Source organism: Lepidochelys kempii, chromosome 3 (genome assembly GCF_965140285.1).
Source record: "Lepidochelys kempii isolate rLepKem1 chromosome 3, rLepKem1.hap1, whole genome shotgun sequence".
Taxonomy (NCBI): Eukaryota; Metazoa; Chordata; order Testudines; family Cheloniidae; genus Lepidochelys; species Lepidochelys kempii.
Window position 1 is genome coordinate 176,671,787 of NC_136382.1, and position 18,558 is coordinate 176,690,344.

At 41.4% G+C, this 18,558-nt stretch overlaps 1 protein-coding gene across 1 annotated transcript; it reads right to left on the bottom strand.

Moving 5' to 3' along the window:
- Nucleotides 1-343: 343 nt before the first annotated feature.
- LOC140909558 (GTP cyclohydrolase 1) lies at nucleotides 344-16,674 on the bottom strand. Its single transcript, XM_073339122.2, has 6 exons — nucleotides 15,832-16,674; nucleotides 13,109-13,218; nucleotides 8,713-8,768; nucleotides 7,134-7,165; nucleotides 6,167-6,251; nucleotides 344-4,830 (listed from the first exon to the last, which is right to left on the bottom strand). Exons 1-6 carry the CDS (start codon nucleotides 16,100-16,102, stop codon nucleotides 4,704-4,706), a joined length of 681 nt encoding a protein of 226 aa, XP_073195223.1. The 5' UTR covers nucleotides 16,103-16,674; the 3' UTR covers nucleotides 344-4,703.
- Nucleotides 16,675-18,558: the final 1,884 nt, after the last annotated feature.

The window sequence follows — 18,558 nt, forward strand, 5'->3', positions numbered from 1 at the left end:
CATCTGCTTCAGCCCCAGGGGCTGTGTGACTCCCTCGCAGCCAGCAGGGTCCTGGCAGGGTTCCAGCGACATGTGACAGCCTCCTGAGGGGGCCCTCTTCAGGGCTGTAGTGACAAGCAACAGCCTCACTGGGGAGTGGAGGGGAGAAGAGTGTGCACCTTGGGTGAGCACCTGGGGAATATGGTCACCCTGCAGCTCCAAGTTGCTGTGGGCAGAGGGGGGGTGGGGCCCATTGCAGCTTCCAGCTGCTACAGGCAGAGGGGGAACCCCACAGTTCCCAGCCACTATAGTGGCAGGAGAAACCATGGAGCCAAAGCAGCAAAAATCACAGGCAGATCATGGCTTCCTTGAATTTTTGTTTATTGCCCGTGACTTTTACTAAAAATCACCATGACAAAATCTTAGCCTTATAGTACTCTGTTTTGCTCCTTTTAATCAAATCCAAATTTTTCATTATCACTGCTTCCTCGGCAGCTGGCTGAGAAACACACGTGTTAACACTGGGCTTTGACTAAGACAGTGATAGCTGCACAGAAAAGAAGTAGACAACTCAGCATTATGGTAGATGAAGTGTATATATATCTTTTAAAAAAAATGTTACATACATTATAAAATTGAAAACATATTTTGGCTACTGAGCTCAGGTTAAAAACCAAAACATACTAATGTTATAAAGTACATAAAATCATTTAAAAACCCCTGTGTTAATTTCCCACTTCATTTTGATCTCTGGAAAGATTAGATGAAGGTGATAGCCTTCAAAACCATGGAATTAGGGGCCTGTGTATTTAAAGGGGGTAATCATTAGGCTTCTGTATTTATGAAAATATTTTAAAAGTATCAGATCATTTGAAATGTAGACCACAATATTGCAGGATCATTTGGATCTGAATTTATGGGTTACTCATATTTTAGCATAAATACCACACACTGCTGGATTTGAGGTGTGTGTTTGGTTTTTTTTAAATTTCCATCCTACATTACTGGGTGCACTAGCTGCATTTTGTTTCCTGTTTTTCTGTTCTATGTGTAATGTAAAATCAGGGCTCAAATTGAGGGAGTAGAGCATAACAGTAACACTCAGCACTGACTATTTTCCTCTTCAGAGCACTTTGCAAACATTAACTTAGCCTGACAACGCCCCTGCAAGGTAGCATTCAATCCATTTTACAGAAAGGGAACCTGAGGCAGAGTGACTTGTCCAAGGCTACAAAGGAAGTTATCTTCCTTTGGGATTAAAACTCATGGAAAATTCATGGCTCCTAGATTGCTAGACAAACATGTCTTTGCCTTCTGTTAATGCAAAATAACTAGGGCTGTCAAACTATTAAAAAAATCATGATTAAAACTGCAAGTAATTGTAATTTTTTAAATCTCATGATTAATCACACCATTAAACAAAAGAATAGCATTTATTTAAATATTTTTGGATAGTTTCTAAATTTTCAAATACATTGATTTCAATTATTACACAGAATAAAGTGTATAGTGCTCACTTTATTACAAATATTTACACTGTAAAAAAGATAAACAAAGGAAATCATATTTTTCAAATAACCTTTTACAAGTACTGTAGGGCAATCTTTTTATCATGAAAGTGCATTACAGGTAGGACCCCGTAAATGTCAACAAACATGTTTGTCTTAGTGATTGGCTAAACAAGAAGAAGGACTGAATGGACTTTATTTTTGAGTGCAGTTATGTAACAAACAAACAAATCTACATTTGTAAGTTGCACTTCCACAATAAAGAGATTTCACTGCAGTACTCATCTGCGGTGAATTTAAAAATACTATTTCTTTTGTTTATTATTATGGTGCAAATATTTAAACAATATAAAGTGACCACTGTCCACTGTGTTGTAATTGAAATCAATTTATAATTTTTAAATTAGTATTCTATTATTGTTTAACAGTGCAATTAATTGCAATTTTTTAATCGAGTTAATTTGTTTTGAGTTAATCGCTAGAATTAACTGTGATTAATTGACAGCCCTAAAAACAACATGTCTGATATATGTGAGAAAAAAAGAGAGAAGATGGAGGAGGCAATATCTTTTACTGGACCATCTTCTGCTGGTGAGAGGCAAGCTTTCGAGCTTGCACAGGTCTAAATTTCCTGATCCAACACAGCTACAACAACACTGCGTATGTGAGAATAGGACACACAAAAGAGTTTGCCCCACAATCCCCATGTAACAAAGCAAAAGGCTAATAATATGCATATCTGTGCTTCAAAACTTTTTTGAAAATGCATTAATGCAATTTCCACAAAACTTGTATATGTATTTTAGCACCACTATTGAACACTGTTATGCAGCTCTTATTGATAGAAAACCTTCTTCTCTAAGACTGTTCAACATTTACCTTTGAATCAAATGAGCTGCAAAATGTTTCTCTATTGAACATTTCATTTATAAAACCAGTATTTACCAGTTTAAAAGCAGTGTCTGAGTAAATGTTAGCAGTAAATTAATGTGTTCCCCCATTTTACCAAAGATTAAGGCAGATTCTCAAACTGATTTGGCATATGGATAGTAAAGATATCATTCTAGTACATTTAGGATATACACACAGATGTATCTCAAAATACATTTGCTTGAAAAATACAGCATCTGTAGGGTCCTTTTTGTTTTTTATTTTATTTAATTTTTCCCAGGAATTTCAGTGTTTTACTACAACAAAAACAGCTGAAAATCAGAGCAAAAACCCTTAATTTTTCTGGGTAAATACTGGGGTTTATTTTGGTGAATTTTCATTTTCTTCCCATTTTAGCATCAAATCTTTAAACTGTTGTCTGCTAACAGCTTGAAATGTTTATGCCATGAGATTCATCAGTATGTTCACATACACATGCGCTTCAGAGCTTGCGTGCATGCCTGTTTGTTTATTGTGTGTATCTTTTAAACTAATACAGAGCCTTACTTCAACAGGCAGCTTTGCACATACAAGAATACATTAGTCGGTGTGTAATACATATATCTCATGAAATGTATTTTCCTAATAACCAGGTTGTTTTATTTATTTTATATATACACATATATAATATAAAATTCGAATGATACAAAAAGTAGGGTGAAAACCAGAAAACCAATACTTTTTGTAAAACCCGGGATTTTTTTGGTAAAAATCAGCTTAAACTGAAAACGAAGGGTCTTAAGAGTGTGTGAAATGATATTGTTCTAACACTGAGGAGTAGATATTAAAAATCAAGCATCAGTCAGATAGGGGACAAAGCATTTAAAGAAAACAAACCTTTATTTGAAACTCTGTTATGGCCATATTCTGCTAACTCTACTCAGGTTGAGTAGCAATGCCTCACTCCACGAGTTGTCTCATTGAAATGAAAGGGATTAACTGCACAGTAAGGATAGCAGAATATGGCCCTCTAGTGTTCTATATTTATGATCTCCAGGAGGAAATTCCATAGCTACATCTTTGTTCTGACTGGTTTAGTAATGCTATGAGGCTTACTATCAAAACAAATGTCAGTTCTGTTGGAGGGTTAATAGCAAGCCTTTATAAGAATTCAGCTCTCCAACATTATACATACATTGCAGTTTAAAAAGAGCTGATCTTTTATCTATGCATGGGATCTGAAAAACTACTCAATCCCAGAGACAATTCTGGACTCAGATTATGGTATCAAAAATTTGTATCATGACCTTAAGGAACAATCCTAGTGCCATATCATCTCCTGCTTTTTCTTCAGAAGGGATCAAAGCAAGGTTAAGAGTGAGCTGGACTGGGACTTAGCCATAAACAGATCTTTGTGATGGGTGAGAGGTGTTGGGATATTATGCATATATTGAAAAAAATCTGCTGGAGCACTAATGGGTCACTAAGATCTAATGAAGCACTATTGTGTGGCAATGACAAACCTAGGCCTTCTGGGAGACTGGTTCAGCTCAGGGGAGCTTAGCTGGGCAGGAAAGAGGCAGAGCTAGAGAAGTGCCATTTTCCACACTGTCACCTCCAGGCACATCCATGGGGACTCCCATTCATATTCCTAATGGTGGCTGTGGGGAATCAGCCTGGCCTTGAGCTCCCTACTACTCCATGCTACACCCAGCTGGCTATGGCTCCCAAAGACCATTCACCAGATAGGAATTGGTGGAGCACAGTGGTCATGCCCCTTCCCATCCTGCAATTTTTCTCTCATGCCCCCTACCCTGGGGGCCAGAAGAGGATGGTATAGGATCAGATTCAACAGTTCCATGCCTCCCAGACATCCCCTTACACCAGATGAATCTCCAGTTGGGGAGATCTGTTGGCTTTCTGACCCCTTTGTCTAATACAAGGAGCACAAAGGGGCTGAAGATTGAGTGATAAAGGCCACAGGATTTTGTGCTTAATTTCACCTTCCTGTGGCTGCTTGTTTTTTTGTTTTTGGGGGGGGGGTGAGGGGGGAGAAGGGGTGGCTTATTTTAGCTCCCATCTAGCAACATGTTTTCATAGCACTCTATGGTTAGCATTGGGAAACAGCTAATCTCTTTTCAGTTCAGTAATTCTGATTGAGGCATATTCATTCTCTACCAAAAATATTTTATGACATTACGAGGCATTAGTGAGAACCAAGCTGTCACACAGCTATTTCTAATACACAGACGCTACAGACAGTCCTGCATCACACATGGTAATTAATTTCTGGCAATTGGTTTTACTGTTAGAGCCAACAAACAGTGAGTGGGAAGCCGTTTCCATTTAATTCTTGATCAGCGTAAGAAATTCTTCTCTGGCTTTTGGATCTTCTCGCAAGACTCCGAGCATGGTGCTGGTGATAGTCTTACTGTTCATTTTCTGAACCCCTCGCATAACCATGCACATGTGCCTAGAAGGTAATTAGTTAAATAGCCAACCTTCAGTTTAATACGTTGTTAACCTGCACACTGGGATAACTGGATCTAATTACCATTTTGATAATCAGCAATACACTGTGTACCAAGTAGTGCCTTTGATTCGTTAAAGCATGTCCAGATATTATTGGGAGCTACCAGTTCACTCACAACTATTGATAGGAGAATCATTCTTGAATTCTATTTTCTTTAAATGTTGTAGTATTTCAAAACATGTAGTGAGGGGGGTTGTTTGTTTACAACCATACTTGTTGACTGAAGTTGAAATAAATGAATAAATATTGACAGGAAGCTTAAGCAGATTATGTTTGAACTATTCAGTCTACATTCACCACTTTTGCCTTGCAGAACAGCACAAACCAGGCCAATAAAAGGTATGTCTACCCTACAATTAAACACCCATGGCCAGCCCGTGTGAGCTGACTCAGGCTCATGGGCCTAGGGCTACGGGACTGTAAAACTGCAGTGTAGATGTTTGGGCTAGGGACCCCATGTGGGGTGAGGATCCCAGAGCTTGTGCTCCAGTCCAAGCCCAAATGTCTACTCTGCCATTAAACAGCCCCTTAGCCCAAGCCCCACAGGCCTGAGTCAGCTGACATGGGCCAATCACAGGTGTTTAATTGCAGGGTACACATATCCTAAATGTATTGGTGCCAGATGTGACTGGTCCACATGTTGTTAGAATACACTTGGACAAGTTTTGGGGTAAGCCTGAAAAAAAATGTACACATACATGTCTGTATCCGTGCAAATGACTAACCATCAGCATCCACAACTACTAAGACTTGTACCAAATTTGAGCACACAAAGTGACACAGTGCAATATATGCCAAAATCTTTATAGCCCACTTTTAGTCACTTTCACTTTACATTGTCCGTTCAAGCCAAATTACCCGTATATACCCTGCAGCAATTGTTGGAGTGTGTGAGAAAGGCAGATATCGACAGAGGTCACCATTTCTCATAAGCTAGTATCTGAAGTACTGTAATATTTCTCTATACTCAGAAGTTATCTATCCAGGTACTTAAATGGCCCCATCACCATGGCATCTGAATACCTCAGAGTTATTAGTGAATGCATCCTGATGTGCCCAGTGAAGAGCAGTGATATTAGGATCCTCATGTTACAGATGGGGAACTGAGCTAGAGAGATTAAATGACTTGTTTAAGGTCCTATAGGAAGTCTGTGGAAGGAACTGAAACACAACTCTCCCAAGTCTGTTTAGGTAACAATGACATCTCAGATACTGTGGTGTGGTAACTGTTCTCAGAGGTTGACTTTAATGAGACTAACAATAATGAATTACTTACGACGCTTCTACAATCACAGCCACCCCAGCAGGTTTCAGAGCCTCAGTAATTGCCAGAGCGATCTGTCTGGTAAGCCTCTCTTGAACTGAAAAGAGAACAGTATGATTTTTCTATATGTAATTGCCACTCTTGGTACTCCTTGCAAATTCTTAAAGAAAATACATTCCTAAGGTGCTCTAAATACAGTCCCTCAAATTCTCCCACTAGCTAACTAAAGTAAAATGAGCCCCTATGCTAGAAATGTTTTTTTTAATTATTTTTTCAATGTGACTTTAGTGTTTGTAAAAAGTGCTGGAATGACACCTTTGGAGCCCTGAAATCTGTTCATCCAGTGAGCAGATATTTATCCACCTTGACTGCCCGCAGAATTTTTAATAGTTAACAAAACCACCCTTACACCCTGTGAAATACATTATCCAAAGTCAGTTTTCCCCCTACTTCAGTGACTGCTGTCCTTCTTGGCTACTTATCAGGGGTGGCCTATGCACCTGAGTATCAGAGTAGCAGCCGTGTTAGTCTGTATCTGCAAAGAGAACAAGTACTCCTGTTCTTTATGCACTGAGTACACTTCCTCATTCTTTCAGAAAAGAGAACCCAACACACTTCTTATTTTATATGCATACCTTCCCCATTATACCGACCCAGCTGTTTATTCCTGAGTCCAGAACCTCACTGATCGACACCTCAAGCTTCCAATAAAGGCAATAGACTGTTAAGGTGTAGAATCAGGCTGCTTTAGTTGGATGTTTTCTGCTTGGTCCCTTGACAACTTTAACAAATATGCCACACTGATTATGGTCCCAGTTCAGGAGAGTACTTAGGCCTATGCCTAACCTTAAATACATTTACTTCAACAGAAGTAGTGTCAATTAAAATTAGGCATACGCTTAAATATTTTCTTCAGTTGAGCATCATCTAGCTGAAATATAGTTTAGCAGAACAGAGATATTGTAGAAAGGATACACACCTTGCAGTCTTCGACTAAAGATTTCAACAATTCTGGGGGGGGGAAAAATGTAAGAATAATAAATATTTCCTCCTGATTTAAACACAAAATTTCAGTTGAACTTAATAGACTCTTTGGGTATCACAGGTGTTAGAGTAGGATTTTATCCTGGCTATTTAGAAGGCTAAATATATTGTAGTACAAGTGATTTTACATTACAGTATGTAATGTGATTTACATACAGCTGATATTCAGTCTATTTTAGAATACCTTATATATTGAGTATTAATATATTCTACTTTATACCACTTATTTTAACCCAAGTACCTTATAAATGGATTTAGAATCCCTTAGAGAAAGCATATTTTTAAAAAATAATTAAGTACTCCCTCAAAAAGATCTTATTTAACCACACTATAATCTGTTTTCAGTCTGTGGATTATCAACCTATGTGTCACATTTGTAAAGCAGCCTCTGATTAACCATTAACATGCTGGTGCTCAGAATGCAGAAGACTATAACAGGGCTACTACTAGATACTTAATTATAGGCTGCTATTGACATCGGGACTGTTCTTTTAAGATGTATAGGCCATCAACTTTTACTTAAACTCAGCCTGTTAAGTAGAAAAGTAAATTTCATTTATAAAAAAAATGTTCCTATGGAAAAAAAAAAAAAAAAGAGGCACATAGCTGAAAACTGCAGGCAACTCTGATATATGCTAACAAAACAAATAAATTAAATCCAAAAGCGAAGGCAGCACCATTTGCAGCAGCTGCCAATAAACATAAAACTGCCAGCCATTCACTTAGCTGAACTATTCACGTAAGTCCTTAGACACGGTCAAGCCCCTCCTTCCTGAGAGGCAATACCCAAGCACTGCAGCATGCCCACAAAGCTGACACAGCAAGGCTATTTCAGTCCAAAGTGGGGAGCCAGTACCAAAACTGATGATCCCTCAAAGAGAACGCTCTCCCACTAGCCCCCTTCTGTTAGCAGGTGATGGAGTGCTCTGTATGCACAGATTGAGGGGTCTCAGTGGTTGGGGGACATTACATATTCAGCACAATTATGGGATAAAAGGTTCATATCAGCCACAAACATTTATGCAGTTTCTCTTATGAGAAGTCATCCTTAAGAATCACAGTGAGGAAATCCAAATTCTCGGTCCTTCTCAGCTCACCTTCATAATCCTGGTTATTGGCTTACACAAACAGTGGAAAATCCTGCCCCCTGGAGCCATAGAGGACCCCACACCACTGTGAAAGGGAGATCAGAATGCCATACAGGAGTTCCACATCCCTCTGCAGCAGCTCCACAGTAGACTCCATGCACTCCAGTGTGCAGGGCAAGTGGGAACAAGGGATCTGCTACTGCAGACCCACCAGACCAAAGGAGCCCCAGGGCTTACTGCAGCCTTAAAGCCTCAGTAGTGCCTCTGGAGCAATAACTTTGTTGCTAGCATACATCTCAGGGGAAGTATTCTTGTCCCTTTCCCTCTGCAGAGCATCCCAGTACATGGCATCCTCAATTGGGCTGTGCACTGAGAACAGGATTTCGCCTTTACACCTTCACTATCACATTGCATAGATGCACTTACCTTGCAAGCTTGCTTAGTCCAACCACTTTCTTTATAGGTAAATATCCAATATGTACCTGCAAATATGAACAGGAGTCTAAGTGCTGAATGGTTACTACACACCTGATTCTGCAGGAAAGTTGAAGGTCTGAATAAACTCAGGGCTCTGAGGTGCAGTGTACAACGCACAGTCAGATGGCTGTGTCTGAGAAGCTCTAGCCTAGTCAATGGGTCTCCACATTCATAGCAGTCTGTCCACTCCAGTGGAAATTGCAGGATCAGGGCTCCCAGAACCTAAACCTGCTGACTTCAGGCCTGATCTTTCCTCTAGTGATGTCAATGGGAGTTTCAGTGCAGCTTTTAATGGAATCAGGACTGGATCCTTAATGCAGACAAAGTGCCCTGTGAAGTCAGACCTGCACCATGTAGTAGAGGGAGAAGATGCTTATGTACAGATGCTGTGTAGCTTATGGGCATATGTAGAGCAAGTAGATTTATTGGTAAGGAAGAAGACAGTTCATATTGTTGTATATTCCAAACAGTTTGAGCTCTCAAGAATTATCAGTCTTCATGGAAAAAGTGTCAGAGAGGCACAAGAAGGGAAAGAGGCAAGTAGGAGAGGAGGTTTATTGAGCGAGAGAGAGAGAGAGAGTGAAGCTGGAGAAAGGAAAGGAGGCTGTTACAGGAGAAAAAGCAATGTGGAAGGGACAAAGATGGAGCTGGGAAGAAGCAGGAGTAAGATACATGGAACTATTTGTTTAATCAGTCTTCATTCTAGCAGACCCGTGCATTGGGAGCTTTGGTTGTACAATGACTGCCAGTTTGGGATGCTGAGTGCAATCACTTTTAAGGAGTTTAAGTTGTGTTTGGAAGAGACTTCAGGGAAAATTTCCCTGCCCATACTCAGACAAGCTTGATCATATATCTATGCAGGCAATGCCCCGCTCACAAATTGGCTTCCGTGGATATTTAGTGGGTGCAAGGGGCAGGAATCCTAGTTTTCCATGATAAAAAAAATCCAAAATTCTCAGATTTACAACAAAAAAAAAAGACCTGTGTTTTTCCACAATTAAAATGAAATGTTGCACTTTAGTTTCCCTAGCTACAATATATATAGGTATCAGCTGAACACAACGTTTTATTGATATATTTACAATTTTAAAGCAAGTTCCAATTCTACCAGCATCACCAATCATAAAATCTTCCAGTCACAGTGTATTGTTTCTTTACTGTTGTTGATGGCCCTCCCTGCTGTTTCAACCTCTTCTTTTCATTGTTTGTTTAGTGCTTTCCATGTGTTCTACAATTGTCTGCCTGTAATCTACAGCCTTGCTGCATACAGTACAGAACAGCACATTACCATTAACATGAAATTTGTCCTTGCCAAACTTAGTGACATGGGCTTTAGGGGTGTTTTTTAAAGCTTTTTGGCATATTTTCATAACTTCAATTACTCACGGCTGGAGGCTGAAGTGAACTCAATAAGAATGGGGGATTTCAGCTATCCCCATATTGATTAAGAGCACATCACCTCAGGACGGGATGCAGAGATAAAGTTTCTTGACACCTTAAATGACTGCTTCTTGGAGTAGCTAGTCCTGGAACCCACACAAGGAGAGGCAATTCTTGATTTAGTCCTAAGTAGAGCTCAGGATCTGGTCCAAAAGGTGACTACAGCTAGACTTCTTGGTAATAGTGACCAAAATATAAATTAAAGTTAACATCCTTGTGGTGGGGAAAACATCACAGTAGCCCAACACTCTAGCATTTAATTTCAGAAATGGGGACTTCATAAAAAGTTAAACAGAAATTAAAAGGTACAATGCCAAAAGTGAAATTCCCTGCAAGCTGCATGGAAACTTTTTAAAGACACTATAATAGAGGCTCAACTTAAATGTATACCCCAAATTTAAAAAAAAAAAAAAAATAGTAAGAGAACCAGAAGTGCCACTGTGGCTAAACAAAGTTAAAGAAGCAGTGAGAGACAAAAAGGCATCCTTTAAAAAGTGGAAGTTAAATCCTAGTGAGGAAAATAGAAAGGAGCATACACTGGCAAATGAAGTGTAGAAATGTAGTTAGGAAGGCCAAAAAAGAATCTGAAGAACAGCTAGACAAAGACTCAAAAAGTAATAGCAATTTTTTTTAAAAGTACATCAGAAGCAGGAAGACTGCTAAACAACCAGTGGGGCCACGGGACGATCGAGATGCTAAAGGAACATTCAAGGATGATCAGCCCATAGCGGAGAAACTAAATGAATTCTTTGCATCGGTCTTCATGGCTGAGGATGTGAGAGAGATTGCCAAAGCTGAGCCATTCTTTTTAGGTGACAAATCTGAGGAAATGTCTCAGATTGAGGTGTCATTAGAGGAGGTTTTGGAACAACCTGATAAACTAAACAGTAATAAGTCCCCAGGACCAGGAGGTATTCACCCAAGAGTTCTGAAGGAACTCAAATGTGAAATTGCAGAACTACTAATTGTAGTTTGTAACCTACCATTTAAATCAGCTTCTGTACCAAATGACTGGAGGACAGCTAATGTGACGCCAATTTTTAAAACAGGCTCCAGAGGTGATCCCTGCAATCGCAGGCTGGTAAGCCTGACTTCAATACCGGGCAAACTGGTTGAAGCTATAGTAAAGAGCAAAATTGCCATAGAGACATAGATGAAGATAATCTGTTGGGGAAGAGTCAGCGTGGTTTTTGTAAAGGGAAATAATGTCTCATCAATCTACTAGAATTCTTTGCTTGTTCATCGCCTCATGTGGGCCAGGGGCATCCAATGGATACAGCGTACTTAGATTTTCAGAAAGCCTTTGACAAGGTCCCTCACCAAAGGCTCTTGAGCAAAGTACGCGGTCATGGGATAAGAGGGAAGATCCTCTCATGGATTGGTAACTGGTTAAAAAATAGGAAACAAAGGGTAGGAATAAATGGTCAGTTTTCAGACTAGAGAGAGGTAAATAATCCAAGCTATACATAAAAAATGAGGGGATATAAATTAGCTGTTACCACTCAAGAAAGATCTTGGAATCATTGTGGCTAGTTCTCTGAAAACGTCCACTCAATGTGTAGCAGCAGTCAAGAAAGCAAACGGAATATTGGGAATCATTAAGAAAGGGCTAGATAAGACGACAGAAAATATCATATTGCCTCTATATAAATCCATAGTATGCCCACATCTTGAATACTGTGTGCAGATGTAGTCATCCCATCTCAAAAAAGATATATTGGAATTGGAAAAGGTTCAGAAAAGGGCAACAAAAATGATTAGGGGTATGGAACGGTTTCCATATGAGGAGAGAACAATAAGACTGGAACTTTTCACCTTGGAAAAAAAAAAACAACGGGGGGGTGGGCAGGATATGATCGAGGTCTATAAAATCATGACTAGTGTAGAGAAAGTAAATAAGTGTTATTTACTCCTCATAACACAAGAACTAGGAGTCACCAAATGAAATTAATAGGCAGCAGGAAGGAAGTATTTTTTCCCACACATCTCAGGGTCAATCTGGAACTCCTTGCCAGAGGATGTTCTGAAGGCCAAGACTATAACAGGGTTCAAAAAAGAACTAGGGTAAGTTCAGGGAAGATAGGTCCATCAATGGCTATTAGCCAAGAAAGGAAGGGATGTTGTTCTTTGCCTGTTTGCCAGAAGCTGGGAATGGGTGACGGGAGATGGATCAATTGATTATCTGTTCTGTCCATTCCCTCCTGAGCATCTGGTATTGGCCACAGTCAAAACAGAATACTGGGCTAAATGGACTTTTGGTCTAACCCAGTATGGCTGTGCTTATGTTAAATTTGAGATGCATTAAAACATGAACCCCTTTATGCCGTTGAGTAACTTATATACGCCAGAAGCAGTTTATTGGGGATGTTTAGCTATGTAGATTTAAAATGCATTCAAAAAATCAACCACAAGAGGGGAGGTTGCATGCACTGAATAAGTGACACTGGTACTTTCAGTAAAATTTAGTTACTAGTTAATACATTTTTAGTTTTCCACAAAATGTAAAAACTAAAGAGTCTCTGTAAAAATGCATATTCCATGTTTTTCCCCGCAGCAAACGGATTTCTAGGAGCCTGCTGAGGAGCCTCTCTGAGGGTAATCAATTTCCTATTACCATATTGTAGAAAATATGGCTCTTATTTCCTGTTGCTAATATGCTTCATACTGCAGATGCAGTTAGTCCACAAAATAAATCCTCTACTTATCACCTCAAAATGCCCACATCATAGTTTTCATGTTTTAAAACTCTTCCTAAGAATGATTATTCTGAATTCTATAGGACTACACTGGCTATGAGCAAGAACTCACCCTAGTTTTTCAAAACACATTTTATTTCCCTTTATTCAGTAGAACACACAAGACCTCTGAATGACAAATATTTGCTATAAGGCAGATGGATAACTACCTTGCCAAAGAAGGGTACCAAGTGGTGCTCACAAAGGGAAAACATATCAATATCCTTAATGATAACCATTTCATTATGATCTTCATCAAAGATTGCATCATTGAGTATATCTGAAAGGACAAGATGAGCAGTTAATGAAAGATCCTACACAGGATTCTATCCTAAATAGCATTATGCATGTACTGCAATTGGTAAGTACTTTTCTAAGCACAAAACAAAATCTGATGTGAGAGAAAAGCACAACCCCAAACCTTTTAAAAATAGTTTAAAATATGGACATATTCTTAGCTGATATTCAATGGTTGTATAGAACTGACAGTATATTTTTAAAAAATCAGTTTTAAGTACAGGTAGACTCCTACATTCAACTCACACACCCCATCTTACATGCATATAAGTAACTTTATACACAGGTGTCATCTAATGTACTTCAGCCCTGCCAAGCAGTGCTAAACTTCTTTTTATGCGGTTCTTACTTTTGGGGGCCTACTGAATGCTCCCAGTCACAGACAGGGTGAAGGGAGCATTGATCACAGCGCATGCCTATAAAGAGAGAGGCCAGCACCCATTGTTAAGGTGTATATGAGCTTATTTCCTAATAAACTAGTATAGAATTTTATCTGTTTGGAGACAATGGGTCCCTAGTACATACATTCTTTATCAAATCTGTACTTCAGAAGCTGCAAAGCCTTATTTGTTTAAATTAATTTGAAAGAAAAGTCTAAACATTGAAGATGAGAAAAATTTGTCATCACAGAGACCAGCTCCTATTGTGGATATTAAGATACAGAATAGAGAACCAGAAAACTACAAAATGTGGGGAAATGTAACTACTATAAATGCCAACAGTGGAAAAAGAAGATTAAGATAAAAATCTCTGAAAGGTAAAATTGCAATTGATTCTTACTCCTAAATATAAGTGTTTGCATAATTTCACTTCTGCAAATAGTAACATTAAACTTAATTGCATGTCCCCCCCAAAATGTTTGCAGTCTCAGGGCCTTATTTTACAAATTTAAGGTAACAAAGATACTATTTAAGTTTAAACTTTATTAGTATACCTCCAGGAATAATTAATACACAACCCTCGAGCCTGCTGCCACTTGCCTTCCCCCTCCCTCTTTTTTAACTGATGTTCAAGCTGAAATTCTTGTTTCCTGTTGTTTGTATCGCAGTAGTGCAAAGGAGCATCAGTCCTGGACCAGGACCCCATTGTGCTAAGCGCTGTACAAACATAGCACAAAATGGCAAATTAGTTTTCTATGAGTAATGCATCTGACTGTGTTTAGATTCATTTATTTGAAAATTACTTCCCACTTCCCCCCCTCCCCATGGCACTTATACATATGATTATCACCCTGAAGCTGGGGAGTAAAATGGAGAAGTTTCCCTGTTTTTAATTCCCCCATTTCACTGATAGAACATTTCATACAGTCAAGTTTGAGAGACTGGGAAGGGTTTTGAAGCTTTATAGAGGTGAAGGCTGTTAAATGCAAGAACTGAAAGCCATAGAGCACCTTCCAGGAATGTGAGAATCTGCCCCCTTAGTGAAGTGAAAAATGATGTGTGATTGTAGCGCCAGGATATCAGAGAGATAAGGTGGGTGAGGTAACATCTTTCATTGGACCCACTTCTCTTGGTGAGAGAGACAAGCTCTGGAGCTTACACAGAGCTCTTCTTCAGGTCTGGGAATCTTAGTCACACTGCCACAGCTACATACAAGGTGGAAGAGATTGTTTAGCAGAAGTAGTTAAAATGTATTTCAAGGGGCCTGTCAAAGTGAAGTGGTCTTTAACCCTCCAGTTGAGGGAAGCACCTGGGGGCGAGGCGCTATTAGTGGATTACAGATTGCTGTAACAAGCCATAAATCCAGTGTCTCTATTCAGTCTCTGACTTTTAGTGTCTAACAGAGTTATGAATTTAAGCTGCCAGGCTCCTTTTTCAAAAGTGTTGTGCAGGTTTCCTTTGAGTATGAGGACTAAGGGATCAGCTATAGACAGACTGGATTTATGGCTTATTACAACAATCTGTAACCCACTACCCCCCACCGCCTTTTCCCCTCCCTTTCCCCCTTATGACTGGAGGGATGTTAACAGGCCACTTCACCTTGAATGATCCCTGTGAAATGTATGATTAATGTGATCGGTATGATTAATGTGTCTTTTGCTCAACAAAACCCCAACCACTAAACTTTTGCTCAACAAAACCTTTACCCTAACCACTCTGTGCCACCTTGTGGTGAGCTGTGACCCACTGAGTCAGTTTCCCAGCCCAGAAGGGGCGCTTGGTGTAGCTCTCACCCCCAGCCATGAGTCCAATACAAGCTATACCCCCACCCCCTTGTCTCTGGAGGACGGGTGGAAGGCAATGAAGCAGCAGCTGAGAGGAGAGGAAAGGGTCCAGCTGAGGGTCCCACTTGGTGAAAGGCCATCTGGGCTCAGGGCACTTTGGTTTCCATGAGCAGGCCGGCAGAGACCAGGGGCACTTGCAGGTTCCCCTTCATAGGCTCACAGAAGATTAGGGTTGGAAGAGACCTCGCTCTGGAGGCCATCAAGTCCTAGGGTGACCAGACAGCAAGTGTGAAAAATCAGGACAGGGGCAATAGGCGCCTGTATAAGAAAAAGACCCCAACATCAGGGGTCCCTATAAAATCGGGACATCTGCTCACCTTACCTAGTCCAACCCCCAAAACCGCCACAGCCAGGCCGGCCAGCAGGACTCACCCTCGATGGTTTCTTGGTAGCCTTTCGTGAGGAACTGCATGGCTTTGGCAGCCCTCCTGGGCGTCAGGAGCAGCCCCTGCCTGGCAGGGTTCTCGCCCAGGCGCTGCAGGATGCTCAGGTAGGCGTCCTCCAAGGCCGGCAGCTCGCCGCCCTCCGCCGCCTCCTCCGGGCCGTACCGCACCAGGGCCCGGCGCGCCTCGGCCGACGGCAGCTCGCTGTAGCCATTGCAGCAGGGGCGCGGCAGCTCCTCGCCGGCCGCCGGGCACGCCATGCTGCGGGGCGGGGCGGCGCCGGGTAGCGCCTGGGCTTGCCGGCCTCTATTTATCCCCGCTGCCTCTCCACGGCTATTTCCCGCGCTCGGCAGGTGACGTCCTCGGGGCTGTCAGCTGGGCAGGCTCCTCTGAGCGGCCATTGTCCCCGGCGGCCGCTGTGCCCGGCGGCCAGAGCCCATCTGACCTGCCGGCAGTAATCAGAGGACGCGGGTGCTAGTCACGCTCCCAATGCGCCTCCTCTCCCGGGCCTTTTCAGCGGCTCCGGGACCGTAACCCAGCCGCGAACCGCTACATATCCGCCCGGCTCCTTGCCTCCCGCCGCCGCGCCCGGCTTCGGGGTGCTTTGCTGGGGGGCTGCTGGCCCCTCTTCCTGGCCGAGGGCGCCGCGAAGCAGGAGGATAAGCTGGTTCCTTATCCCCAGCTCCTGATGCGTGGTTCCCAGGCCCTTATTGCAAGGTCAAAACTAGTTAAAATACATCAGCATGGGGTCTTATACAATCACATTGCGTCACATTTCTGTGGTCAAAATTTAAATTACAAGCCAATTCTGCATTCATTCCATACTCAAGGAGCTGGGATGTGTCTGACCGGAAATGTAATGTGTCATTCAGGTCTCCCCAAGTGACCCGTCCCCACAACCATCAGATTTTGCTGAAGGAGCTGGGACATGCCACTCCATGACCCAAAGCTTGGTTCCTGCACAATATGCTGCCACATGTCATGCCTCTGCCCCTCTTCTACACTGTAAGGAGGGCTTGAATAAGAAACTGGGGTTTTACAGCCTGTATATGACAAATTTTGTCTTGGGTCACCACAGGCACAATGTCCCCATGACCTTCAGGCCGTTCTGAGGGAGCTGGGACACTGGGATATGCCACTCACCCGGCTCCACCAATGTTTGGGTCTGGGTCTCTGCCCCATCCCCGCCTGCCGTCCCCATGCACCTCCCTCGAGTGTCCCCCGACCTTTCCACCAAATAAAGACCAAAAAAACAAAAAAAGTTAGAAGAGGACAGAAATAACTGGCAAATGGAGCAAAATGAAAGAGGCTAATTCAATATTTACTCCTGAGGGCATTCTGCACCAAAAAATTAAAAATTCTGCACACAATATTTTAAAATTCAGCAAAATTCTGCACATTTTATTTGTCAAATAAATGTGAAGGATCCAGCATGGCATTGGGAAGCACACGCCACCGGCTGCACAGAGGTGGCTAAAATTGGCCTTCAACATTGGTTCTCCACTTGTAAAGTACCTCCCTTCTCTTCATTTGCCAATTTATATTTATGCCTGTATCTGTAATTTTCACTCCATGCATCTGAAGAAGTGGGTTTCTTACCCACAAAGGCTTATGCCCAAATAAATCTGTTAGTCTTTAAGGTGCCACCGGACTCCTCGTTGTTTTTGTGGATACAGACTAACACGGCTACCCCTCTGATATTCTCTCCCAGAGGTGAACCTTTTTATTTCTGGTCTGACAAATATATTACCCCAACTTTTATTTTGTGTTTTCTTTGTCCGTTAACATACAGTATGCATGTAAAAACCAATAAAAAGCTGTCATAAATATAAAGGGAAGGGTAAACCCCTTTAAAATCCCTCCTGGCCAGAGGAAAAAATCCTCTCACCTGTAAAGGGTTAAGAAGCTAAAGGTAACCTGGCTGGCACCTGACCAAAATGACCAATGCGGAGACAAGATACTTTCAAAAGCTGGGAGGAGGGAGAGAAACAAAGGGTCTGTGTCTGTCTGTATGCTGCTTTTGCCAGGGATAGAACCGGAATGGAGTCTTAGAACTTTAGTAAGTAATCTAGCTAGGTATGTGTTAGATTACGATTTCTTTAAATGGCTGAGAAAAGAACTGTGCTGAATAGAATGACTGTTCCTGTCTGTGTGTCTTTTTTGTAACTTAAGGTTTTGCCTAGAGGGAATCTCTATGTTTTTGAATCTAATTACCCTGTAAGGTATCTACCATCCTGATTTTACAGAGGGGATTTCTTTACTTCTATTAAAAGTCTTCTTGTAAGAAAACTGAATGCTTTTTCATTGTTCTCAGATCCAAGGGTTTGGGTCTGTGGTCACCTATGCAAATTGGTGAGGATTTTTACCAAACCTTTCCCAGGAAGTGGGGTGCAAGGGTTGGGAGGATTTTGGGGGGGAAAGACGTGTCCAAACTACGTTTCCCAGTAAACCCAATTAGAGTTTGGTGGTGGCAGTGGAGATCCAGGGACAAAGGATAAAATTAATTTGTACCTTGGGGAAGTTTTAATCTAAGCTGGTGAAAGTAAGTTTAGGAGGTTTTCATGCAGGTCCCCACATCTGTACTCTAGAGTTCAGAGTGGGGGAGGAACCTTGACATGGTGGCAGAGTGGTGGGATTAACCTGAAATCATTTTGAGATCAATTTGAGATTTTTTGAACTAGAAATACAGATTTTAAAAAGGAAAAAAAAATTTTTT